At 43.2% G+C, this 27,948-nt stretch overlaps 1 protein-coding gene across 1 annotated transcript in view; it reads right to left on the reverse strand.

The window, feature by feature from the left end:
• Positions 1–27,948, reverse strand: part of LOC141165457 (alpha-N-acetylneuraminide alpha-2,8-sialyltransferase-like) — a 525,828-nt gene that overhangs the window by 267,007 nt on the left and 230,873 nt on the right. Inside the window, exon 3 of the mRNA XM_073651054.1 lies at positions 26,780–26,866. Within this exon, the coding sequence (XP_073507155.1) occupies positions 26,780–26,866 (87 nt within the window). The remainder of the gene's footprint in view (positions 1–26,779; positions 26,867–27,948) is intronic.

Genomic DNA, 27,948 nt, shown 5'->3' on the forward strand with positions numbered 1-27,948 from the left:
TGTCTAAATCACACCACGTTCCTTCTTTTGAAGGCCTGGCCGGTATAGTTGGTGCCGGAGATGAAGGACGGAGCACCACGTCTCCAGGCATTACTGTGGGGAACCTGCGGGGTCACACTGGGCTGACTAACAGGGGGAGGGTCCGCTGCAGGGGGACCTGTCACCTGTTGTGCATTAGGTATCAAAGGGGAAAATCACACACATTATTATCAACATTAATATCATTATGAGGCAATGTGACATCCACCACAGACTGCGAGCCCCCTCCAGCCTCAGAGCCCCTGGGTACAGTGGGGTCATCCCCAGCCTGTGCATCAGCATTAGGGCTGTGCTGTGCACCATCAATACACACAGTCATACATGCAATGTCCTGCTCTTGTGTTGAGCATTCTGGGACTTGTGGTGCCTCTGCTGGATTCTGAGGTACATGTTGCTGCTCAGGCTCAGCTACAGTCTGCTGCTGCTGCAGTATTTGTCCCTCCTGGAAACAGAAACGTGCAGCTTGTAACACAGGTCGTGTCTGCTGCTTCAGGGGTTCATCCTGTACAGTCTCTGACCCTAATCCAGCATCAGAGGTCCTGGACTCCACAACAAAGTCCTGCTTGTGAGAGGTGAACCGCTCCCGGTTTCTGTAGGTCTCTGCCAGGGGCCCCATCCTCTCCAGGATACAGTCTATGTCACTGACCACATTCGCCAGCTCCACACCCAGTGAGTAAAGTCTCTGGTCACACATAGCATTACTGTCAGGATTAGCAGCCTTCAGTTTATAGATCACATCAATCTCCATTTGCAGCATTTGTCTTTGCTGCTGTAACTCACCCATCTTCTTTACCAGGCCAGGTATCTCCTCTGCCAGCTGCAGCTTGGGTGCACGCGCCGTCTCCTTCTGAGGCTTGGACAATGGCTCTGGGTTTTTGAACACAGAGGTCTCCTTTGGTTTTACCACAGATGACTTTATGGTACCACTGCTGGCTCCGGGCTCCACAGCACTCTTACTGCTGCCACTCGCCTGTGCCCTTGTGCGTCCTGAGCGCGCCATGCCGGTCACCGTGTCTTGCTGCTGCAGGTTTTCTTGCAATGTCTGCCTCTCCAGAGATGTCCGTCTCTGCCTGTGTGGAGGAGTGAGCTGCACACCTGAGGCCGGTGATGGGAGCTGCACACCTGAGGCCGGTGATGGGAGCTGCACACCTGAGGCCGGTGATGGGAGCTGCCTCACCTTCTCTGCACCAGGCTGCCTCTGTTTGCTGACAGAAGATTCCTTTGGGGAATTACTTGTTTTTGGACTTTGCTGCATTTCTTTACTTACTGACAGTTTCACTTCAGGTTTCTTTGCTGTAACTGCAGCTGCTGTTCCTTCCATAACTTTACTCACATTCACTCGGCTTTCTTCCTTCTTGGAAACAGTGGAGCTTTGGCTTGTTGCTTTGCATTGCTTAACGGTGACTCTGGGATTTGTATTCCCATTAGAAGAAGCCTGGGAGTTGTCTCCCAGTGTAGGCCGGGAAGCCTGGGCCTTGCTTGGGGAGCTTCCCCGCCCAGGGTGGCCCCTCCCCGGACTTGCTTCAGACATCAGGAGAGCTACTCAGACACGTCCTCACAGCTAGGAGGCAATATTTATTAGTAAAAAACAAACAGTACATATTACAATATAATCTGACCAAAAAGAAAAACAAAACCATAATCATTCAACAGAAACAAAAACAATAAAAATCCAATAAAATAAAAATATTACACTAAAATTAGCTCAAGTCCATTGCTCTGGAAAGAGGGCGAGAGAAAAAAATGAATGAATAACCAAAAAAAATTGATCTGTTATTGTAAATCAACATTAATCCATGTGTACATTCCTCCATAATGTTTTGTTTTTACCATTTTTCCTGATCTCTAGACATTTTATACACCTCAATTCAGACAGGATCAGGCTCACGGCTGCGGTATGATGGAAGGGTTCACTAATGATGGAGACGCGGATTCTCGTATGCCAGTGATAGTATTTTATGACTGTTATAATCAGATACATGGTCCCCCGGTCAATGTTACTTACAGTACATGGGACACCATAGATGATATCTGGGTATTTTAGGGTCAGCAATCAGAATAAGACCTGGTCCTTCCTGGTCTTATTCTCAATTTCAGACTTCTCTGCTCCCCACTTCTTCAGACACCTGAGACCATACTCCAGATACTGGGGGAGGTGGTCACCAGTCAATCCCCTCCTCTTGAGACTGCCGCCTCAAACCCAAGACTCTGAAAAAGGCAATATCCAATCCCTGACTATTTACCCACAGGGCACTTGAGTCCAGGTTACCAAAATTAACTTTCAGAAACATGGAGTCAAAGAAGACCCTTGGATTTAGCATATCCAGCCCACCCTCTCTCTGCCACAGGTAAGTAATCCCTCTTTTTACTGGGTTCAACCTATTCCCCCACAAGAGCTGGAAGAACAGGCTGAGGAGCCTCGCCGAGAAAGATTCTGGCAAAGGAAAAATGACAGAGACGTACAAGAAGACGTGAGCCAGGTAAGTCTTCAACATAGCGACCCTTTCTCTGTAGGTCAGCCTCCAGTTCTTCTATCGCTGAACCTTTGCATTTCCGGTTTCCAATTTCTCTTCCCAATTTAGCTTGGCATTATCAACCCTCCCGAATTTAACCCCTAGGATCTTAATATGGGTAGAGGCTCTGGCAAACTGTGGCAGATCAAAGCCTGGTTCGGAATCCAATGTCCATAGAGCTTGACTCTTTTCAAGATTGACCAGAAACCCAGAGGCCTCCGAGTAGCTTCTGACGGCCGCCGATAACATCCGCACCTCATGAGGATCAGATATCACCAACGTCACATCATCCGCATAGGCGACAACAGTAAGAGGCAAGCAGTAGGGGACCGGCACCCCTTGAAAGTCACACTCCTGTAGTGACCTCACAAATGGGTCAAGGGAAAAACTTACAGGAGCGGACTGAGCGGGCAGCCCTGTCTCATCCCTGCCTCAACTCCAAAAGTATCACCTGGCCAACCATTAATCAGAGGAAAGCTCACCGCCTCTCTATACAAAGTCTTCAGCCAATCCACGAATTGTCCTGGAACACCGTACTTTGACAAAGTGGCCCACAGATAATCGTGATCAACTCTGTCAAAAGCTTTAGCCTGGTCCAGACTTACAATATATCTCCCACACCGCAGAACTTTACATCTCTCAAACATCTCCCGTTTCGAGATGACCGCTCCAGAGATGTTCCGCCCTTTTACTGTGCCAAACTGAGAGCCTGCCAACAGTGCCGGGGAGAAACAGACTAACCTAGAGAACAGGATCTTTGCCAGAATCTTCCTGTCAACATTCAAGAGGGAAATTGGCCTCCAGTTCTTGATGTCGCTTGGCTCTTTACCTTACCTCTTTACAGGAGAATTAACGAAGACACTCTCATGGATGGAGGCATCAGGTGATTTTCTAAACAACTTTTGCAAACATCCACAAGAATTGGAGCCAAGAAGTCTCCGAATTTCTTATAGAATTTTGCTGTTATACCATCTGGACCTGGTGCCTTCTTCAGATGTAACTTATCAATGGCCTCCTTAACTTCCTGCACCGTTAATACTGCCGTCAAAGGAGAAAAGTCCAGATCGTTAGTGTCAGGCATTGGAGTTGCCTCCAAGAATTGAGCCATCTAGTCTTTATCCAAAACTTTCCTCTGAAACAAGTCAGTATAATAAGATCTCGCGACCCCCAGGATACCCTCCTGAGATTCCTGCAATACACCCTGGGAGTTGGTGAGACCTGTGACCAATTTATTAGCCACCAGCTCCTGGCAATTCTCGAAGGGATCTGGTGCCCCCAAGGTCCCATAATCCCGCTCAAGAACCAGGGAGGTATACCTGCTGTACTGATACTGCCTTATCTCAGATTTCATCCGGTCAATCCTCTCTTTGTCATCCCCGCCTGCCGAATAGAGTGACTCCAATTCCTTACGCATTCTTAGGTTCTGGCTGTACTTACTCCTCCCTTTATTAACTGACAGTCTCTTCAATAGGGATCTGATATCATCCTTGACGTCCTCCCACCAGTCGGCCATGTTGTCAGAGAAATCCTCTCTCTGTAAATGACCCTGAAAAAGGAAGTGGACACAACTCCGAACATGCATGTCATCCAGGAGGCTGGAGTTTAACTTCCACAACCCTCTACCGATGTCAGGACGGTTAGTGGCCCCCAGACAGAAACACAAGGCAAGGTGATCAGAGAAAGGAATGGCTTTCTCATTGATGGCACTGACAACTTCAGTAGGAGTCACAAAAGCCAAATCTATCCTACTACTTCTGTTGGAACATGAGTAAGTGAATTTTGGCGTCCGACCTCCTTGCATAAAAGCGTCAGTCAGTCCGGTCTGCAAAATCATGTTATTTAAGATTTTGCCATCCCTGGTCACTCTCCAGCCTGAGGAACTGTCACCAGATGTCATTATTATTATTATTATTTATTATTATAGCACCATTTATTCCATGGCACTTTACATGTGAAAAAGGGGTATACATACAAGAACAATTACAATAATCTTGAACACAATGTGACGGCGACTGGTACAGGAGGAGCGAGGACCCTGCCCGTGAGGGCTCACAGTCTACAAGGGATGGGTGAGGATACAGTAGGTGGGGGTAGAGCTGGTCGTGCAGCAGTATGGTGGAGCGGTGGTTACTGCAGGTTGCAGGCTTGTCGGAAGAGGTTGTTCTTCAGGCTCTTTTTGAAGGTTTCCACGGTCGACGAGAGTCTGATGTGTTGCGGTAGAGAGTTCCAGAGTAGGGGGGAAGCACGGGAGAAATCTTGTATGCGATTGTGGGAGGAGGAGATTAGAGGGGAGTAGAGAAGGAGATCTTTTGAGGATTGGAGGTTGCGTGCGGGTATGTAGCGGGAGACTAGGTCAGAGATATATGGAGGAGACAGGTTGTGAATGGCTTTGTATGTCATGATTAGGGTTTTGAACTGGAAGTCTCTGGGCAATGGGGAGCCAGTGAAGAGATTGACAGAGAGGAGAAGCCGGGGAATAGCAGGGGGACAGGTGGATTAGTTGGGCAGCAGAGTTCAGGATGGATTGGAGGGGTGCGAGAGTGTTGGAAGGGAGGCCACAGAGCAGCAGGTTGCAGTAGTCAAGGTGGGAGATGATGAGGGCGTGCACTAGTGTTTTTGCATATTCATGGTCGAGGAATGTGCGGATCCGGGAGATATTTTTGAGTTGGAGTCGGCAGGAAGTGGAAAGGGCTTGGATATGTGGTTTGAAGGAGAGTTCAGAGTCCAGGGTTACCCCAAGGCAGCCAGCCTAAGGGACTGGGGAGAGTGGGCAGCCATTGACGTTGATAGATAGGTCAGTTGAGGGGGTTGAATGAGATGGCGGAAAGATGATGAATTCTGTTTTGTCCATGTTAAGTTTTATAAATCTAGCAGAGAAGAAGGATGAAATAGCAGACAGACATTGTGGGATCTTGGTTAGTAAGGAGGTGATATCGGGTTCAGAGAGGTAGATCTGTGTGTCATCAGCATAGAGGTGATAATGAAAGCCATGAGACTCTATGAGCTGTCCCAGGCCTACGGTGTAGATGGAGAAGAGCACGGGTCCTAGAACTGAACCTTGGGGGACACCAACAGATAGGGGGTGAGATGAGGAGGTGGTCTGTGAGTGGGAGACATTGAATGTTCTGTCTGTTAGGTATGAGGAGATCCAGGATAGGGCCAACTCTGTGATGCCGAGAGATGAGAGAATCTGTAGTAAGAGGGAATGGTCAACTGTGTCGAAGTCAGATGACAGGTCTAGGAGGAGGAGGACAGAGTAGTTTCGTTTAGATTTGGCGGTTAGTAGGTTGTTGGTGACTTTAGTCAGTGCAGTTTCAGTAGAATGGTGCGGCCAGAAACCAGATTGTAGGTGGCCGAAGAGGGAGCAGGAGGAGAGGTGGGAGGACAGCTCAGAATGGACGTGTTGTTCCAGTAGTTTTGAGGCATAGGGGAGAAGTGATATGGGGCAATAGCTAGACAGAGAGGATGGGTCAAGGGAGGGATTTTTGAGGATTGGTGTGATTGAGGCATGTTTGAAGCATGAGGGGAAGACACCAGTTGTTAGTGACAGGTTGAAGAGGTAGGCTAGGGGTGGGATGAAGATAGTGGTAAGGTTTGTGATGAGGTGCGACAGGATTGGGTCAAGTTTACAGGTGGTGAGGTGTGATTTGGAGTGTAAAGAGGAAAGTTGATCTTCTGTAATGGTGGAGAATGTGGTTTTGGAGGAGGAGGGTTGAGTAGGTGTGGGGAGGGGCTGTGGGGGCTTTAGGCAAAAGCTTTGTCTGATGGTGTCAATCTTCTGCTTGAAGAATGAGGCAAAGTCTTCGGCTGAAATAAGAGGAGAGGGAGGAGGCACTGGGGGATGGAGGAGAGAATTGAAGGTGTTGAATAGTTGTTTGGGGTTGTGAGACAGGGAGGATATGAGAGAAGAGAAGTATGTTTGTTTTGCTGCAGTGAGTGTGGACTTGAAGGTATTGAGGTTGAATGCGATGAAGTACTCATTGAAGTGGGACCTTTTCCATTTACGCTCAGCAACCCTGGAGGCCCGTCGTAGTTCTTTAGTTAGGCTGGTGTGCCAGGGTTGTCTGTTGATTGTGCGAGTTTTGTTATGTGTGAGGGGGGTGAGTGAATCAAGAGCTGCAGCTGTTGTGGTGTTGTATAAAGTGGTAGCAACATCTGCATCATGTAAGGAACTAATGTCTGTAAGGGGGAGAAGGGATTCAGAGAGTGAGTGTAGGTCAAGGTGTTTGAGATTTCGGCAAGGGTATGCAAGTTTGTGGAGTGGGGATTGTTGCCCTAGAGAGGAGAGGGTAGAGAATGTAAGTAGTTTGTGGTCAGAGAGAGGGAGAGGTGAGTTAAAGAGGTTAGATAGGGAACAGAGGTGGGTGAAGATGAGGTCCAGCGTGTGGCCGTCTTTGTGGGTGGGTGTGGAAGACCACTGGGTAAGACCGAAGGAGGACGTGAGGGATAGAATCTTAGAGGCAACTGAGTGGGAAGTGTAAATGGGAATGTTGAAGTCGCCCATGAGGATAGTTGGGATGTCAACGGAGAGGAAATGAAGTAGCCAAGTGGTGAAGTGGTCAAAGAAAGTGGTGGCTGATCCTGGAGGCGGTAGATGACAGCCAGTTGGAGGTTGGAGGGGGAGTAGATGCGCACGCAGTGCACTTCAAAAGAGGTGAGAGAATTTGAGGGTGGCAGTGGGATATGAGTGAAGGAGCAGTTATCTGAGAGGAGGAAACCTATTCCTCCACCGTGCTTGCTTGTGGGGCGGGGGGTATGGGAGAGGTGGAATCCGCCATACGAAAGTGCAGCAGGAGAGGCCGTGTCGTAGGGGGTGAGCCAGATTTCAGTGATGCAGAGGTAGGAAAGCTTGATATTGATGAAGAGATCATGAATATAGGAAAGTTTGTTGCAGACAGAGCTCCTGTTAGGGGGACTGGGGAAGCAGGCATGTGCGGATGGGTATAAGGTTAGAAGGGTTACGAGTGTTTGGGATAGATCGTGGGTAGGGGGTGGAAGTGACTGTGGGGATGTGGTGAGGAGGGCTGGGATGTGGAGAGATGTTGCCGGCAGTGTGGAGGAGCAGAGAAAGCATTAGTAGGTGGGAGCAGGAGAGGGCATGAGGTGGCTGTCTGTGTTTGGAGGCAAAGGATTGTATGTTGAGGAATAGCTCTGAGGAGGAGGTGAGATGGGTGGGGAGAATGGAGGGAGAAATGAAGAATTCGTTAACAGGTGTAGGGATTAGGGGTGGTTGGTAAAGGTGAAGGATTAAGGGGGTGAGAGTGAAAACAAACACAAACATTATTTACTGTGACTTAGCATCCAGTTACCTTCAGTTCCCTTCAGGTTCAATTCAGGATCAATTCATGTTTCTCACACTTCAGCTAATGGCCACACTTAAGGTAATGGACACAAACTAAAGTCTGACACAGACTCCTGGCCCGCAATATATTTGTAACTGAATGCATTCAGCTGTGAACCAGAGGGGAGTGGTCTGTCATTATGACATTAAAGTCACCCGCCATCACATATGGTGCAGTATTATAGTATTCATGGTACCCTTCCTGGGCTATTAATATCAGCCCCCAGCTGTCAGCCTAGCCTTTGCTAGCTATTAAAATAAGGGGGACCCCACGTCATTTTTTGGGGGGTCCCCCATTTTAATACCTAGTAAAGGCTAGGTATTCAGCTGGGGGCTTATATTAGTAGCCTGGGAAGCTCCGTGGGTATTACCCCCTTCCCAGGCTTCAAACATCTGCCCCAGCCGTCTGCTTAACCTCCGCTAGAGACTAAAATTACGGGGAATCCCACGCCAATTTTTTTTTTAATAAATCCTTTATTTTAACACTAAATGACAAGTACAGTAATCAACACTATCACTGTACTTATTATATATGTGACTGACATGTTTCTATCTATCTAATCTATGTGTGATGCTGTATTCTTTCTGTTATAAATTGTCGGGTACCGGTGTATGCCGCTGCTGAATTGCCGGCTTTTCATGTTTCACTGTGAGCACTGTTCTCATCGATTTGGGCAACCACTGTAATGCCACAACCACCATGGCTGTGGCATTACAGTGAGTGGCAGACAATCCCTGCATGATTGGTGCTCTAAATAGGGCCAGACATGCAGGACACGCTTTTGGTGCACGAACAGTTATCGAACATAACCTCGAACAGTCGAATTTTTTGCAAATCATTCGCGTTCGTCGAACGACTCGAACACCGCCCGAAACAGCTCGAATTTCAGATTGGTGGACAGTTCTAGTCGAACACCGCTCATCTCTACTTATATTCTTGTACATAGGAGCAGTATTATAGTAGTTATATAAAAAACCAAGCAATGTGAACTGAGGTCTAAGATGGTAGACATGCAAGAAATAGGAGCATGTTCACACTAGCAAAAAGAAGCAAAACCTACAAAAGACAAAAATATATCTCATACCCTACCATCATTATATATAAATGTAAAGCAAAGTTGCATAATAAATATAGGGTACTTAGTGAACTATTTTCTTGTACATAGGGGCAGTATTATAGTAGTTATATTCTTGTACTTAGGGACAGTATTATAGTAGTTATAGTCTTTTTCATAGGGGCAGTACTATAGTAGTTATATTCTTGAACATAGGAGCAGTATTAAAGTAGTTATATTCTTGTCCATAGGGGCAATATTATAGTAGTTATATTCTTGTACATAGGGGCAGTATTATAGTAGTTATATTCTTGTACAAAAGGGCAGTATTATAGTAGATATATTCTTATACATAGGGGCAGTATTATAGTAGTTATATTCTTGTACAAAAGGGCAGTATTATAGTAGATATATTCTTATACATAGGGGCAGTATTATAGTAGTTATATTCTTATACATAGGGGCAGTATTATAGTAGTTATATTCTTGTACAAAAGGGCAGCATTATAGTAGATATATTCTTATACATAAGGGCAGTATTATAGTAGTTATATTCTTGTACAAAAGGGCAGTATTTTAGTAGATATATTCTTATACATAGGGGCAGTATTATAGTAGTTATATTCTTATACATAGGGGCAGTATTATAGTAGTTATATTCTTGTACAAAAGGGCAGTATTATAGTAGATATATTCTTATACATAGGGGCAGTATTATAGTAGTTATATTCTTGTACATAGGGGCAGTATTATAGTAGTTATATTCTTGTACATAGGAGTAGTATTATAGTAGTTATATTCTTGTACATAGGAGCAGTATTATAGTAGATATATTCTTATATATAGGGGCAGTATTATAGTAGTTATATTTTTGTACATAGGGGGCAGTATTATAGCAGTTATATTCTTGTGCATAGGAACAGTATTATAGTAGATATATTCTTATACATAGGGGCAGTATTATAGTAGTTATATTCCTGTACATAGATGGCTGTATTATAGTAGTTATATTCTTGTACATAGGAGCAGTATTATAGTAGTTATATTCTTGTACATAGGAGCAGTATTATAGTAGTTATATTCTTGTCCACAGGGGCAGTATTATACTAGTTATATTCTTGTACATAGGGGCAGTATTATAGTAGTTATAGTCTTTTTCATAGGGGCAGTACTATAGTAGTTATATTCTTGAACATAGGAGCAGTATTAAAGTAGTTATATTCTTGTCCATAGGGGCAATATTATAGTAGTTATATTCTTGTACATAGGGGCAGTACTTTAGTAGTTATATTCTTGTACGTAGGAGCAGTATTATAGTAGTTATATTCTTGTACAAAAGGGCAGTATTATATTAGATATATTCTTATACATAGGGGCAGTATTATAGTAGTTATATTCTTGTACAAAAGGGCAGTATTATAGTAGATATATTCTTATACATAGGGGCAGTATTATAGTAGTTATATTCTTGTACAAAAGGGCAGTATTATAGTAGTTATATTCTTGTACATAGGAGCAGTATTATAGTTAATATATTCTTATACATAGGGGCAGTATTATAGTAGTTATATTCTTGTACATAGGGGCAGTATTATAGTAGTTATATTCTTGTACATAGGAGCAGTATTATAGTAGTTATATTCTTGTACATAGGAGCAGTATTATAGTAGTTATATTCTTGTACATAGGAGCAGTATTATAGTAGTTATATTCTTGTACATAGGAGCAGTATTATAGTAGTTATATTCCTGTACATAGGGGGCAGTATTATAGTAGTAATATTCTTGTACATAGGAGCAGTATTATAGTAGATATATTCTTATATATAGGGGCAGTATTATAGTAGTTATATTCTTGTACATAGGGGGCAGTATTATAGCAGTTATATTCTTGTACATAGGAACAGTATTATAGTAGATATATTCTTATACATAGGGGCAGTATTATAGTAGTTATATTCCTGTACATAGAGGGCTGTATTATAGTAGTTATATTCTTGTACATAGGGGCAATACTATAGTAGTTATATTCTTGTATGTAGGAGCAGTATTATAGTAGTTATATTCTTGTACAAAAGGGCAGTATTATAGTAGATATATTCTTATACATAGGGGCAGTATTATAGTAGTTATATTCTTGTACAAAAGGGCAGTATTATAGTAGTTATATTCTTGTACATAGGAGCAGTATTATAGTAGATATATTCTTATACATAGGGGCAGTATTATAGTAGTTATATTCTTGTCCATAGGGGCAATATTATAGTAGTTATATTCTTGTACATAGGGGCAGTACTATAGTAGTTATATTCTTGTACGTAGGAGCAGTATTATAGTAGTTATATTCTTGTACAAAAGGGCAGTATTATATTAGATATATTCTTATACATAGGGTCAGTATTATAGTAGTTATATTCTTGTACAAAAGGGCAGTATTATAGTAGATATATTCTTATACATAGGCGCAGTATTATAGTAGTTATATTCTTGTACAAAAGGGCAGTATTATAGTAGTTATATTCTTGTACATAGGAGCAGTATTATAGTAGATATATTCTTATACATAGGGGCAGTATTATAGTAGTTATATTCTTGTACATAGGGGCATTATTAAAGTAGTTATATTCTTGTACATAGGAGCAGTATTATAGTAGTTATATTCTTGTACATAGGAGCAGTATTATAGTAGTTATATTCTTGTACATAGGAGCAGTATTATAGTAGTTATATTCCTGTACATAGGGGGCAGTATTATAGTAGTAATATTCTTGTACATAGGAGCAGTATTATAGTAGATATATTCTTATATATAGGGGCAGTATTATAGTAGTTATATTCTTGTACATAGGGGGCAGTATTATAGCAGTTATATTTTTGTACATAGAAACAGTATTATAGTAGATATATTCTTATGCATAGGGGCAGTATTAAAGTAGTTATATTCCTGTACATAGAGGGCTGTATTATAGTAGTTATATTCTTGTACATAGGGGCAATACTATAGTAGTTATATTCTTGTACGTAGGAGCAGTATTATAGTAGTTATATTCTTGTACAAAAGGGCAGTATTATAGTAGATATATTCTTATACATAGGGGCAGTATTATAGTAGTTATATTCTTGTACATAGGGGCAGTATTATAGTAGTTATATACTTGTACATAGGAACAGTATTATAGTAGATATATTCTTATACATAGGGGCAGTATTATAGTAGTTATATTCCTGTACATAGAGGGCAGTATTATAGTAGTTATATTCTTGTACATTAGAGCAGTATTATTGTAGTTATATTCTTGTACATAGGGGGCAGTATTATAGTAGTTATATTCTTGTACATAGGAGCAGTATTATAGTAGTTATATTCCTGTACATAGAGGGCAGTATTATAGTAGTTATATTCTTGTACATTGGGGGCAGTATTATAGTAGTTATATTCTTGTTCATAGGGGGCAGTATTATAGTAGTTATATTCTTGTACATAGGGGCAGTATTATAGTAGTTATATTCTTGTACATAGGGACAGTATTATAGTAGTTATATTCTTGTACATAGGGGACAGTATTATATTAGATATATTCTTGTACATAGGGGGCAGTATTATAGTAGTTATATTCTTGTACATAGGAGCAGTATTATAGTAGTTATATTCTTGTACATAGGAGCAGTATTATAGTAGTTATATTCTTGTACATAGGGGGCAGTATTATATTAGATATATTCTTGTACATAGGGGGCAGTATTATAGTAGTTATATTCTTGTACATAGGAGCAGTATTATAGTAGTTATATTCTTGCACATAGGAGCAGTATTATAGTAGTTATATTCTTGTACATAGGAGCAGTATTATAATAGTTACAGTCATATGAAAAAGTTTGGGCACCCCTATTAATCTTAAGCTTAATGTTTTTTAAAAATTGGTGTTTTTGCAGCAGCTATTTCAGTTTGATATATGTAATAACTGTTGGACACAGTAATATTTCTACCTTGAAATGAGGTTTATTGTACTAACAGAAAATGTGCAATCTGCATTCAAACAAAATTTGACAGGTACATAAGTATGGGCACCTCACCAGTAAAGTGACATTAATATTTAGTAGATCCTCCTTTTGCAAAAATAACAGCCTCTAGTCGCTTCCTGTAGCTTTTAATGATTTCCTGGATCCTGGATGAAGGTATTTTTGACCATTCCTCTTTACAAAACAATTCCAGTTCAGTTAAGTTTGATGGTCGCTGAGCATGGACAGCCCTCTTCAAATGATCCCACAGATGTTCAATGATATTCAGGTCTGGGGACTGGGATGGCCATTCCAGAACATTGTAATTGTTCCTCTGCATGAATGCCTGAGTAGATTTGGAGCGGTGTTTTGGATCATTGTCTTGCTGAAAGATCCATCTCCTGCGTAACTTCAACTTTGTCACTGATTCTTGAACATTAATGTCAAGAATCTGCTGATACTGAGTGGAATCCATGCGTCCCTCAACTTTAACAAGATTCCCGGTGCCGGCATTGGCCACACAGCCCCAAAGCATGATGGAACCTCCACCAAATTTTACTGTGGGTAGCAAGTGTTTTTCTTGGAATGCTGTGTTTTTTTGCCGCCATGCATAACGCCTTTTTGTATGACCAAACAACTCAATCTTGGCTTCATCAGTCCACAGGACCTTCTTCCAAAAAGAAATTGGCTTCTCCAAATGTGCTTTTGCATACCTCAGCCGACTCTGTTTGTGGCGTGCTTGCAGAAACGGCTTCTTTCACATCACTCTCCCATACCGCTTCTCCTTGTGCAAAGTGCGTTGTATATTTGACCGATGCACAGTGATACCATCTGCAGCAAGTTGATGCTGCAGCTCTCTGGAGGTGGTCTGAGGATTGTCCTTGACTGATCTCACCATTCTTCTTCTCTGCCTTTCTGATGTTTTTCTTGGCCTGCCACTTCTGGCCTTAACAAGAACTGTCCCTGTGTTCTTCCATTTCCTTACTATATTCCTCACAGTGGAAACTGACAGGTTAAATCTCTGAGACAGCTTTTTGTATCCTTCCCCTGAACAACTATGTTGAATAATCTTTGTTTTCAGATCATTTGACAGTTGTTTTGAGGAGCCCATGATGCCACTCTTCAGAGGAGATTCAAACAGGAGAACAACTTGCAAGTGGCAACTTTAAGTAGCTTTTCTCATGATTGCATACACCTGGCTATGAAGTTCAAAGCTCAATGAGGTTACAAAACCAAAAAAAGGGCTTTAGTAAGTCAGTATAAAGTAGGTAGGAGTATTTAAAACAAGAAAATGATAAGGGTGCCCATACTTATGCACCTGTCAAATTTTGTTTGAATGCAGATTGCACATTTTCTGTTAGTACAATAAACCTCATTTCAAGGTAGAAATATTACTGTGTCCAACAGTTATTACATATATCAAACTGAAATAGCTGTTGCAAAAACACCAATTTTTATAAAACATTAAGCTTAAGATTAGTAGGGGTGCCAAACTTTTTCATATAACTGTATATTCTTGTACATAGGAGTAGTATTATACTAGTTATATTCTTGTACATAGGGGCAGTATTATAGTAGTTATATTCTACATAGGAGTAGTAAAATAGCTAGTGTTGAGCGAGCACTAAAATGCTCAGGTGCTCGAAGCTCGGGCCGAGCTCACTGTGATACTCGGGTGCTCGACCCGAGCAATGAGCCCAATGTTAGTCTATGGGAGACCCGAGCATTTTTGCGGCGGCACCCCCGGCAGTCTGTAGAAATCCTAAAAAGTGCCCAAAATGATAGTGACAGTGCTCAAATGACATGGGGACAGCATGGGGATCGCCCCTGGAAGCATTTCTGACCCCCACTTTTAAGGGCTCACAATAAAACGTACAAAAACGAAACTGAAACTACTTTCCTGTGAAATATGTTAAGGAACTTCCTTTCCAGGGTAAAGACTTGTGTATAAGGTAAAATAAATAACCAAAAACAAAAATACTCCTCCACACCTTGGGCTACGTTCACAAGTAGCATTTTTTATGCGTTTTTGCACTTTTGTATTGCTTTCAACCGTGACAAATGCATTTACCAGGAAATGTCATTTTAACACTTTACAACCTTATCTACTACCTCTTGAAGCTCATCAAGAGAATGCCAAGAGTGTGCAAAGCAGTCATCAAAGCAAAAGGTGGCTACTGTGAAGACCCTAGAATATAAGACATATTTTCGGTTGTTTCACACTTTTTTGTTAAGTATATAATTCCACATGTGGTAATTCATAGTTTTGATGCCTTCAGTGTGAATGTACAATGTTCATAGTCATGAAAATACAGAAAAATCTTTAAATGAGAAGGTGTGTCCAAACTTTTGGTCTGTACTGTATATATATATATATACTATATAATCGGCTTATCCCGTCTGTCTGTCCGTCCAGGAAATTCCACGTCGCTAATTGGTCCGGCCGCGGCCAATCAGCGACGCGGGATTTCAGAACAAGATGGCGGCCGTTAGCGGCTCATCTGCCGCACGGAGGTCAGCGGCGATGCAGCCGGGAGATGACCAGCACTAGCCGGTCATCTCCTGGCTGCTCGCAGCAGAAGTACCCCGACCGGCGGCCTAGGCTGCGCCACTCCCTGGTCTTCCCTTCACACTTAGCCGGTGACGTCCCGACGGTAGCCGCATGGAGGTCAGCGGTGATGCAGCCGGGAGTACCCCCACAGGCAGCGCCGCTCCCCGGTCCTCACTAACACGGTTCGCTGATTTGGCGCCAAATTAAAACACGCTCTCCGCCCAATTAGCACCAGATTTAAAATAAGTACGCCACCGTCGGGAGATAGCAGAGCTGACTCCGCCCATGTGGTCATGTGACTCATCAACTGCCCATGACGTACTGAACATGTTTTGTCAGTCACAGTGTGTGATGTACTTCTGTCACGTTTAATGAATACGTTCTGTCAGTCACAGTGCGACATAGTTCAGTCACGTTTACTAAACACGGTCAGTCAGAGTGTGATGTACTTCTGTCACGTTCGGTGAACAAGAGCCGGCTGCAGCCGGGGGAATTACGTGCTGGCTGTGCATGGTCAGCATGTTTCACAAGCAGTATTGACAACATGACGTAATTACAAAATTCATTAGGGGCCCCGGGGGGATACATTGGGGGGTTAATTTAAAGTAGTGCACAACCCATTTAAACACTGCTTCGCTGATTAGTCTCGCCCGACTAATTGGGGAACTTCCAAATTCAAGGTCGTTAAATTGTCACCTAGACATAAGGGAAATATCGGAATCGATTACTGTTGAAAGGAGAAACCAAACTACAGGAACATTTATTGTCCTCCACAATTCATGCAAACAATGACATCTAGAAAACAGAAATTCTTGGATTCTTTATAGACTGATCTTGAAGATCTCACATTATTTGTATCAGGTGATCCCTTTACATTGCAGTAAAGTTTTTACACCCCAAGTACCAGGACCCAGTTGAGACTACGATTTCTTCCCTGCCCCCAAAAGCTGAATGTTGGGCATTTGCTGGATTCAAAATGGGTTCAGAAACATCAGTGGATTCCCATTCCGGTCCAGCCAGGGCTGATGCTGCTCAGCATCATCATCAGTCCCAATGCCTAGCTGGTGCATGAGATGTACAAGTTGTCTCTTGAGTCTTTGTTCCTAGCAACATGAAGCGTAGGTTGCGGCACTGAGCATGCCCGTGACATGGCGGACCGTGATTGGTGGTTTGGGAGTCAACTGATCCGGTGACCTGGCACCGCCTGATTGGTCGCAGGTGACGTCACCAATAATGCGATGGTGGGCAGGGCTTAATGTTTAAATAGCCCGTCCACAAACATGGCGGCGCGCTCTGATCATTGAGCTGTGATGGTGTTGTGTGGACGCTTGGTCTTTTGGGCTCCACATGTGCTTTAGTTTCTGGCAGGCAGGTTTAGTGGAAATAGGCAAGTTTAGATGAAATAGGCAGGTAGCTTCATCTGACAGTCTGGCTCTGACAAAGGGGTCACCTTACACCCCGAGCAGTCTGCAGACACCCTATTCCCAGTACCACCTGTAAGCCACATGGAGTGATACTCCTCAGTCCGGCAGCACGCCGGCTGGGAGCACGTATTCACCGACGTGAGTCACACATGCATCCTAGCGTCTGCTCTGTAGTTCCTGTGCAGTAAACAGGGCTACAGTTACTTTATTTATCGCACGTCTCCCATGCAGTTAACTGAGATACTGTGAATCCCTATTCCCGTTCCGGTGTGCAGTAACACGGAGGGGATTGTTATTTAAGTTGGTTGTTTTACCTTCTCACCCGGAAGGTGTTCGGCTGCAGTCCACCAGGCTACATCGTGGACCTCGGGTTCGGTTGCTTTCCATTATTTAATAAAGTTGTTTGCAAACGTCCCCTTAACACTGAAGTACATTGAATTGTGTCCTCTCATGGGCAAGTACTCAAACCACACATTGAGGTTGATCCCCCAATAACAACATGGTTGCTATTTTTTGCCTTTCGGAATCCACATCAGAATAAGAAAATTGAGCGATATAAGCGACTTTATATGACATCTTGTCATCAGCGCTGGACAAGCACGGGGCTGCAATTTCACTGCCAACCTTGTGGGGTTTTCTCATGTGTTGGTGGATCAACTATACAAGAATTATATAATCGAAGGAAACCATCCAGAGTAAGGTGATTCAATGGAAGTGAAAGGTGTCAGAGGAGGATGCGAAGAATCTTCTGATGAACAGGGGGTTCAGTCAAGAAAACCACACCTAAATACATTGCTGGTGACCAAATGTATAAGTTATTGATCCTTAAATGGACTATATCCACACATGACTTTTTATAGCACCATTACTGTCTATGGGAAACCGAAAGACAACTCAAGAGAGTACAGAATTGAAATCATTAAGAAGTAGAAAAGAATTTCCTGGTCAGATAAATCCAGATTTCAGTGGCTCTATGCTTATGGTATGGACAAGCACCATGAATGGATGAACCCTTTCTGGCAAAGTGGATTCATTCATGTGAATGAATAACTTCTTCCAGACAGACAGGTGGATGTGGAGTAATTTTGAGGGGAAGGTTTTCTAAGTGCAGTCAGACTCTTCTGATTTCTGTGGATGGGTGAACCCTTCCTGTCGTGCTATAGAAGGAGAAATGTTGGGGGCATGATGGAGGTGGATTAATGGTATGAGAGAAGGCTTTCGTTGCACATGCTGGTTCCACTGATGGACCTTCGTATCAGGCTGGTAGAGGTGGAGCAATTTTAATGGAGCACTGCCAGTGAAGCCTGGCTGCTCCTAAAAGGGCTTCCAGGCACATGCTTTGTGCAAGACACTCCATTTAGCAGGTCCCAGGGGAATCCTGTCCTGCACCCTTTAACAACTATATGGGAATCTTGGCTTTTGCAAGGCATCCTGGGTTGTGTCCATGGACTGGCTGCTGGATTGAATTTTATTTTGCAAGTGGAAGGAGCCCCTATGGGCTCAAAATTCTCATCTTCGCTTGCTATCCTATACATGGCTTGGTGGGAAGAGTTATATAGTCTCAATTTATCCAACCCATTTTTTAACAGCATTGTCTGGTACGGACGATATGTCGACGACTTGCTCATCGTTTGATCTCAATTTGAAATTTACATGTTGTCCTCCCAGTAACTCTATATTCCTTTTCTTGACTTACACCTTCAGGGTAATTCTGCCATTAAGAAAGTTCATGCTTCACTTTTTAAAAAGGAAGTTTCTGGTAATACCATTACATTGGTTCTAGCTGCCATCCAAATCACACCACTAAATCCATCCCTTATGGAGAGCTTGTGCGAGCCAAACGTATATGTTCAGATGAAAGTACATTCAATACAGAAAGGGAAGAGATATTAAGAGATAGGGGATATAATGTGTCTAGCATAAATTTAGTGTATAATGCACGTGTATAATAACAAATGTAAACCCAGTAAACTGTCTTCTTACCCCGTCACCTTCTCTACATCTTTTAGTTTTCAATTCAATCAGATCAAAGCTCTCAAAATATTTACCGGGTATAAGCCAAGACGACATCCTGAGAAATATTCTGGACAGTGGGTGTCGTTATGTTGCACACCCGGGACGGTCTCTTGGAGATAGCCTTTCCCCCAGTTTATTCAAAGAACATTCATCCAGTGGTAACTGGCTCCCTCAGAAATGCTTTTTCAATTGCGCAGGTAATTTGTGTAATGTCTGCGATTTTTCTTTAAATGAAAAAACGTCATTCTCATTACCTGGTGCCACCCACATGGTAGATGCATTTATCACCTGTGACTCGCACCATGTCATATACTGCACCATTAGGAAGCTTAAAAGGCGTATTGCCGAATATGTAACAAATGTCAGAAATAAATGAAGCTCTTACTCGGGGCAGCCAAGCACTTTGTTAATGCACAACGGGGATATTTCTCATTTTACATTTTATGGAATTGAAAAAGTAAGGTGCCCAAGTAGACGGGTAACTGGCAGAGACATCTAACCACAGGGGAAGCTTTTTGGATACTTACCTACAACAATAAATTTCCAAATGGAATGCACTTCAATTTGTTTTACAATTATTAATCATGTAGATGCCTATATAATGCTGTGTTCTTTCTATTTGCCAAATGTTTTTTTTTTTATTTTTTCGCTGTTATTGATATCTAGTTGGTTACTTTGATCGATGTGTATTCTTGATTTTTAGGCAATTTTAAGGTGATTTATGCAAGGATGTTCCCTATTGGCTGGTTATATCTTTGCTTTTTATTGGTCTTTTGTGCGTGTATTTAAATTTCTGCTGATGTCATTTCCACTATGCTATGACTAAGGGCGTTTAACGCCAGAAACGCGTCATATTTAATTGTTTCCTTTCACCGTCTTTGGTTTTTTAATGGATCAACAATAAAGCAAATTATTTTTTAATAATATCAGTGGATGGATGTGCTGAATCCCTTCTACTTACCTGTTGCTGCTGAGTCTGAATATGGCGTCCACCACCTGAGACCGCATGAAACAAATTGTTGGATTCTCCTTTCTCTACTCACCTTGCTTATTGCCCTGATGCGATGCTCCACTTTGGGCAGTGAGTGGTCTGAGGATATGTGCAGCAGGCACTATCCAGTGACATCATCATGCCTGCTGTGCTTACTCAGACACGTAGGCTTAATGGTTGAAAAGGGACCAGCAGAGGCCGATACCATTGGAATTGAGACAGGATCCATGGACTCACGGGCCCGATGGCGGCCGTGTGGTCTGTGTGATAGCTACAGGTTGATTAGGCACAATGATTGGGGGTAATTGACTTTACAGCTAAACACAGAAACCTTATTTATTATTTTACTTACTTATATAGCATATAAATAACCAATACTACTGTATCAGAATAAAGCTCTCAGAATTACATATTATGTCACAGCTGGGAGAGAAAAAATATTACACAACTTTTATTACATTGGTGTATGTCAGGAAAATATTAATGACAGGAAAATGTTCTTCCATATTTGCCTGATATAGATGTTCACCCCCCTCCTTTATTCCATTTCTGCACAGCACAAAAGCACCCATTAACACACGCATGAAAAATAGGTTACACAAACAAATGCCAGCCAAGGAGTGTTATAACTTCATTTAGAAGCAAGCATCTTGTCCCTGGAAGAGGCAGGGGGTAATTACTGGCAGGGTTGCACTAATTCGCGTGTAACTGGGAAATTTGCTTTCCAAGCTTCAAAGAGAGTTTAACAGAAATTTCCAGCCGCGCCGACTCCAAAATGAAATATGAAATATTGTGAGTTCCATACGTCCGACAGTAACGGGACCCATATGTTTAGTGACCAAATCAGCCCAGGAATATATATATGTAGTTTTCCAGGGCTGTAAGCAAAATCTTAGAGCCATAGTGCTGAAACACCAGAATAGCAGACTGCAGCTTTGCAATGTACGGTCTCTAACTAAAGATAAAATCATAAAGGAAAAAATGGCGTCGTTTGCGCGCTTCTGCGATCCATGAGCAATGAGTTATCGCAAAAGTTAGCATTTTCAATAAAAATGCACAAGCTGGAGACCACCCCACCCCACATGATGTCACCACAAGGGGCGTGTGGGCAGATCTCCCCTTAGGCATAAGAGAACTCATGGACAGTACAGAAGCACTCATTGCCAGGGGTTATAAGGATTATAAGCAACGGGTCGCGTTCGATAACGCTCAAATCAACTGGGGAGCCCCTCCTCCACCTATGCTGATTTGTCCCTGTGAACTGTATAGTGTAAGTTGTCTTCTTTTATCCTGTTTATTTTATGTAACTGCCTACGTATTTTATTGTCTCCTTTCTAACAGCCTTGTATATATTTTCCTAAACTCTGCCTCCCTTTTGGATTAAATATAAAATTTAATAGCTCTGTTTCTTTTGTTCTGTAATTGTTCCCTTCCCCGAAGCCATACCCGCTACCAAAACGCAGGCGTCCGGTCAGGCCTGTATTATAATTCAAACTCGGCTGGTGGTGGCAGAGAATAATAATAATTAGGCTATTGTGAGGCTTACAGTGACAGTACGGAGGGCATTAAACACGGATTCCAAGCTTTGGGACCCAGAGGTGTGTCGCCATACGCTCAGTGGTCGCTTACTGATACCTACGCAGCGAGAGGTCTGGATCGCGTGTTCGCGACTGCGGACGAAATACTGACAGCGTGACGGCAACGGCATGATCTCCCCAGTGTCGTCCCTGTGTTGGAATCTCCCTGACAGTGTAAAATAGGAATGTAGCCTGAGTGCAATCAATAGAAGGTACAGAGCCTCATAAATAAGATAACTGTGGGAAAATAAAAATAAATCCAACAATCATTAAGGGTGTAACCATAGGCAATAAAGCAATAACAATATACAGTGCCTAGATAAAGTCTTCATACCCCGTGAACCTTTCCACATTTTTTTTGTTACACCCAAAAACTTAAATGTATTCTATTGGGAACTTATGTGATACCCAAACTAAGTAGCAAGTATTTGAGCTGAACACCCCCTCTGAGATTAGGGTATATGCAGAACTTTCTGCACCATTTCTGCATCTCTTGGCAGGAAAAATGCAGCTGCAAAAATGTGCATTTTTGCCATGTTTTTATGTGATTTTGCAGGTGTTTTTTCACCTTTGTTTTTCTAGCCTTTTTGGACAGCAATGAATGTTATAGATATAAATAGATATAGACAGTCAGACACATAGACATACAGACAGAAATATAGACATAAAATGACACAACCCCTAGACATATTATAAAATTGCACCCTGTGGAGCTCATTGGACAGCTTTTACTGATTAAATAAATAAATGAATGAATGAATGAAAAAAATGATGTGCAAAGGTAGAGCAGACAGAGCTCATATTATCAGGCTAGGAAGGTCCATGGTGATTGGGCCCCTCCCAGCCTAACAATACCAGCACATGAGACGCACCAATTCTGGCACTTCGTCTCAGCTCTCTCTGATTGCCCTGGTTTGTTGGCAATCGGTGTAATGGGTCTTGGGGTTGATGTCAGCTTTGAATTGTTCAAAATCACAGGTGACATCAAGCCCTGGGGTTAGTAATGGAGAGATGTCTATCAGACTCCCCCATTACTAACCCAGTAAGTAAAAGGAGAACACACACAAAAAAATCTTTATTTTCACAAACACTCTTCCACATTCACCAGTTATTTAAAAAAAAAAAGTTCTCACACAGGTCCGACGTAGTCCACCGAACCGACTTAGTCCACCGAATCCGACATAGTCCACCGAATCCGACAAACTCCACAAAATAGAAACCCGAAAAACATAAAAAAAGAGAAATAAAAACACACTGTCACTTATTCATCAATTTATTAGAATAAATGCTCCCACGCAGCTCAGACATAGTCCACCGAATGTGACGTAGTCCAGAGCACAGAGTGACCAGGAATGTCTGAAGAGCGGTGACGTTACTGACATTACTGATGTCACCGCTCCTCAGAGGCGCGGGGTCTTGTGCAGCGTAGTGTGCGCCGGGTGTGGCTGCTGCTAAAGCCTATGGGGTCTCAGAACGAGTCTCCATAGGCTTTGGATGATTCGGGGTACGTCGTGGGAAGCGCTGGATTATGTTGGACTTGGTTGGGAACTTTTTTTTTAGAAATTAGTGAACCAGGGAAAGAGTTGGGGAGCTTTTATTTGAATATAATAAGATTTTTTTGCGTGTGTTTTCTTATTACTTACTGGGTAAGTAATGGAGTGTGTGATAGACACCTCTCTAATGCTAACCCCAGGGCTTGATGTCAGCTGTGTTTTTGGACAATTCACAGCTGACATCAACCCCCAACTACCATTAACCCGAATGCCAGTGCAAGAAGAGCCAAGGCGAAGAGCTTCTGAGGCGGCTTTGTGCTGATATTTTTATGCTGGGAAGGGTCCAGTAACCATGATCCTTCCCGTCCTGCTAATATCAGCTCAGAGCTGTCTGCTTTACCTTTGCTGGTTAAAAAAATGGGAGGTAATCCCACGTCAGTTTTATCATTTATTTACTTATTTAATCATAAAAAGCTGTCCAACGAGCTCCACAGGGTGCAATTTTATTATATGTCGGGGGGTTATGCAATTATATGTTTATATGTCTGTCACACTGTCTATATGTATGTCTGTCTGTCTATATGTCTATATGTCTGTCTGTATGTCTACATGTCTGTCTGTCTGTATGTCTGTCTACATATCTGTCTAGTGTCTATATGTCTGTCTATATGTCTATCTGTCTGTCCATATGTCTGTCTGTCTGTATGTTTGTCTACATATCTGTCTATATGTCTGTCTGCCTATATATCAGTCTATATGTCTGTCTGTCTGCCTATATATCAGTCTATATGTCTGTCTGTCTGCCTATATGTCTGTCTGTCTACATATCTGTCTTTATGTCTGTCTGTATGTCTACATATCTGTCTAGTGTCTATATGTCTGTCTGCCTATATGTCTGTATGTCTATATGTATGTCTGTCTGTCTGTCTGTCTATATGTCTGTCTGTATGTCTATATGTCTGTATGTCTATATGTCTGTCTATATGTCTGTCTATATGTCTGTATGTCTATATGTCTGTCTGTCTGTCTATATGTCTGTCTGTCTATATGTCTGTCTGTATGTCTATATGTCTGTCTGTCTATATGTCTGTCTGTCTATATGTCTGTATGTCTATATGTCTGTCTGTATGTGTATATGTCTATATGTCTGTCTATATGTCTGTCTGTATGTCTGTCTGTATGTCTACATGTCTGTTGCTCTGTCTATATGTCTGTCTGTCTATATGTCTGTCTGTCTATGTCTGTCTATATGTCTGTCTGTCTATATGTCTGTATGTCTACATGTCTGTCTGTCTATATGTCTGTATGTCTACATATCGGTCTATATGTCTGTCTGTCTGTCTATATGTCTGTATGTCTACATGTCTGTCTGTCTGTCTGTCTATATGTCTGTATGTCTACATATCGGTCTATATGTCTGTATGTCTATATGTCTGTCTGTCTGTCTATATGTCTGTCTGTCTGTCTATATGTCTGTATGTCTATATGTCTGTCTGTATGTCTGTGTGTCTATATGTCTGTCTATATGTCTGTCTGTCTGTCTGTCTATATGTCTGTCTGTCTATATGTCTGTATGTCTATATGTCTGTATGTCTATATGTCTGTCTGTTTATATGTCTGTCTGTCTATATGTCTGTCTGTATGCCTGTATGTCTATATGTCTGTCTATATGTCTGTCTATATGTCTGTCTGTCCGTCTGTCTGTCTATATGTCTGTATGTCTGTCTGTCTATATGTCTGTCTATATGTCTGTCTGTCTGTCTATATGTCTGTCTATATGTCTGTATGTCTACATATCGGTCTCTATGTCTGTCTATATGTCTGTCTGTCCGTCTGTCTGTCTATATGTCTGTCTATATGTCTGTGTGTCTACATATCTGTCTCTATGTCTGTCTGTCTGTCTGTCTGTCCGTATGCTTACATGTCTGTCTGTCTGTCTATATCTATCTCTATTTATTATCTATCTCTACAGATACGACAGAAAAAAAGAGACTTTCTTCTTCAACGATTAATGTAAAAATCCTTTAGTGGTAGTAAATCAAGTTGAAGGGGCGCCCCCTGCTGTGTGGTGTGTGCGGGGGAGGGGGCAGAGAGGGGCGCCCCCTGCTGTGTGGTGTGTGCGGGGGAGGGGGCAGAGAGGGGCGCCCCCTGCTGTGTGGTGTGTGCGGGGGAGGGGGCAGAGATGGGCGCCCCCTGCTGTGTGGTGTGTGCGGGGGAGGGGGCAGAGATGGGCGCCCCCTGCTGTGTGGTGTGTGCGGGGGAGGGGGCAGAGAGGGGCGCCCCCTGCTGTGTGGTGTGTGCGGGGGAGAGGGCAGAGAGGGGCGCCCCCTGCTGTGTGGTGTGTGCGGGGGAGGGGGCAGAGATGGGCGCCCCCTGCTGTGTGGTGTGTGCGGGGGAGGGGGCAGAGAGGGGCGCCCCCTGCTGTGTGGTGTGTGCGGGGGAGGGGGCAGAGAGGGGCGCCCCCTGCTGTGTGGTGTGTGCGGGGGAGGGGGCAGAGAGGGGCGCCCCCTGCTGTGTGGTGTGTGCGGGGGAGGGGGCAGAGATGGGCGCCCCCTGCTGTGTGGTGTGTGCGGGGGAGGGGGCAGAGAGGGGCGCCCCCTGCTGTGTGGTGTGTGCGGGGGAAGGGGCAGAGAGGGGCGCCCCCTGCTGTGTGGTGTGTGCGGGGGAGGGGGCAGAGAGGGGCGCCCCCTGCTGTGTGGTGTGTGCGGGGGAGGGGGCAGAGAGGGGCGCCCCCTGCTGTGTGGTGTGTGCGGGGGAGGGGGCAGAGAGGGGCGCCCCCTGCTGTGTGGTGTGTGCGGGGGAGGGGGCAGAGATGGGCGCCCCCTGCTGTGTGGTGTGTGCGGGGGAGAGGGCAGAGAGGGGCGCCCCCTGTACATATTAAGCCATCTAACAACAGAAAAGAGGGGAACGGGTAGGATGGAAATATCAGACCCAGGAAACAATCTAGAAGCATTGTTCTCAATGGTAACTAAACTTTTCAACAAAATTCCATCCATTTATACCTGAAGACCTGGATCAATCCACCGCATGGGTTGTAAATATAAGATGGGAAGGTATACACACATAGAATATACATAACATGAAATAATGGAAGGTCGTGTGCTCATAGAGTAAGTAGATCTACCACATGCATCATATTATATATATATAGTGACAGTATGGGAGTCTCACAGCGGGAGAGCTCAGCCAGTCCCAAGTCAGTCGAGGATAGGCCTGGCCAGTAGTGCAGTGGATCTTCACCCACTGTGTAAACTCAGGCCATGGACCCCACTGACCAGTTGGGACCAAAATACCCCAAATAAAATGTACAAGGATGAGTAGGCTCTTTCTCAGCATGAGCATCAAGACCAGCAGATGCAGGCAATATCTGCACCCACCATCATTAGACCACTCATCCAATGACTGGCATAAAAAGTAATGATAAATTGCCTACAAGCTTTAGCGGAAATGCACATGGTTGGGGTTTTATTATCAAAGTCAACTCTAAACTGAAAGGGGTTATGTTGATGAGATACCAAGGCCCTGACCACGAATCCAGTTTAGGATATTACAGTCCCCTTTACTAACTTACTAGTTATAGACCTTAAACATTTAAACTCCTAATAGTTGGAAATGATGATTCCAGTAGTGATATGGCTACCAAAGAAGCATGGTGGACCAGTGCTGTGGTACTCAGAAGGATCAATAGCAAATATAGGTCTTTTTTTTTCTTTTTTTTACATCTGAACACCCCCATGATCTGCTATTTCATAATTTGCAGCTCCATAATCTCTGTACTTACTGTTTCAGGTCACGCGCTGTCTGGTTTCCTTTCCAAGGACATCTTTGTAGAGCGTTAATCAATGTATAAAACTTAGATGTGTCCAATCTAAAGGAAAAAAATATTACTATGAGATGTATTTATGGAAACTTTCATCAAAAATACATATCCTTTGTTCTGGCTAGTTATTATGGTCTACAGAGATAGAGTCTACCAGTGTAAGACATACGAAATATATGTAGACATATGTGTAGGTTTTTGGGCCACGCTCTTCAGTTTGATGCTTTATCATCTCATGTGTTGGTTCTTCTGTCGCTGGTCGTGCAAAAAGTAAGTCGCAGATAAGTAGTTATTTTTCCGTGACTTATTGTTGCACGATACATGTCACTGTGTAACCCCAGCCTTAGTCAGGTCTCAGCTAGCGGCAACTTCCCCGCTTTGTCATATGATCCCTGGCGTGCAATTTTCACAGGTGTAAAAAATTAAACCAAGGTGTCTCACACTTTTATGTGCTGCCTATTCACATCCCAACAGAACATGAAATTTTCCATCAGGACGTGATCAGGCATGTTGTGATTGTCTCCCGGATAGTGGTATTGGGACTCTCTACATCAGGTGCCAACGCACTTACATCTTCTTCTGGCACTTGTCGACAGTAAACAAGCCTATAGGCAAGGCTTTTTGGCTTGAGATCATAATTAATAAATCATTGAGATAAATGAATCATAAAATAATCAAAACTTAATCTACAACTGTCCCCCGTGCACTGCCATCTGCTACTTATCAGGTCTTTCTGAATTTATAAACTTCTTCCTTTTCTGTGTTTTTCCCAGAGCAGACAAGCAGATCAACGTGGTGAACTCTTTAAGGCCCACAACCAACTACCAACTTATGAAGAACAGAAAGAGGGAAAGATTATGCTATGCATGCATATTTTAGCCACACCCCAATCCACGCCCATTTACCATTTCTTTCTCCCCTGGCAGGAGGAGTTTTCAGAGGGGTGCTGGCAGTGAGGGACATTTGACGGCCGAGACTGTAGGGTGTAGACCCAAGTTTGGAACGGCCTGATGTATCCGGGATGGATAGGACCAGAGATGAGCAGATGGATTCCCAGGTCTCTAGTCAGTGCTACCTGGCGGCTGTATAGGAGGCCGTGAATCTCTAACCTTCCAGCGTCCCCGGCAGCT

This window comes from Phyllobates terribilis, unplaced genomic scaffold (genome assembly GCF_046119375.1).
Source record: "Phyllobates terribilis strain yellow unplaced genomic scaffold, ASM4611937v1 Scaffold_11__3_contigs__length_659146591, whole genome shotgun sequence".
Classification (NCBI taxonomy): Eukaryota; Metazoa; Chordata; class Amphibia; order Anura; family Dendrobatidae; genus Phyllobates; species Phyllobates terribilis.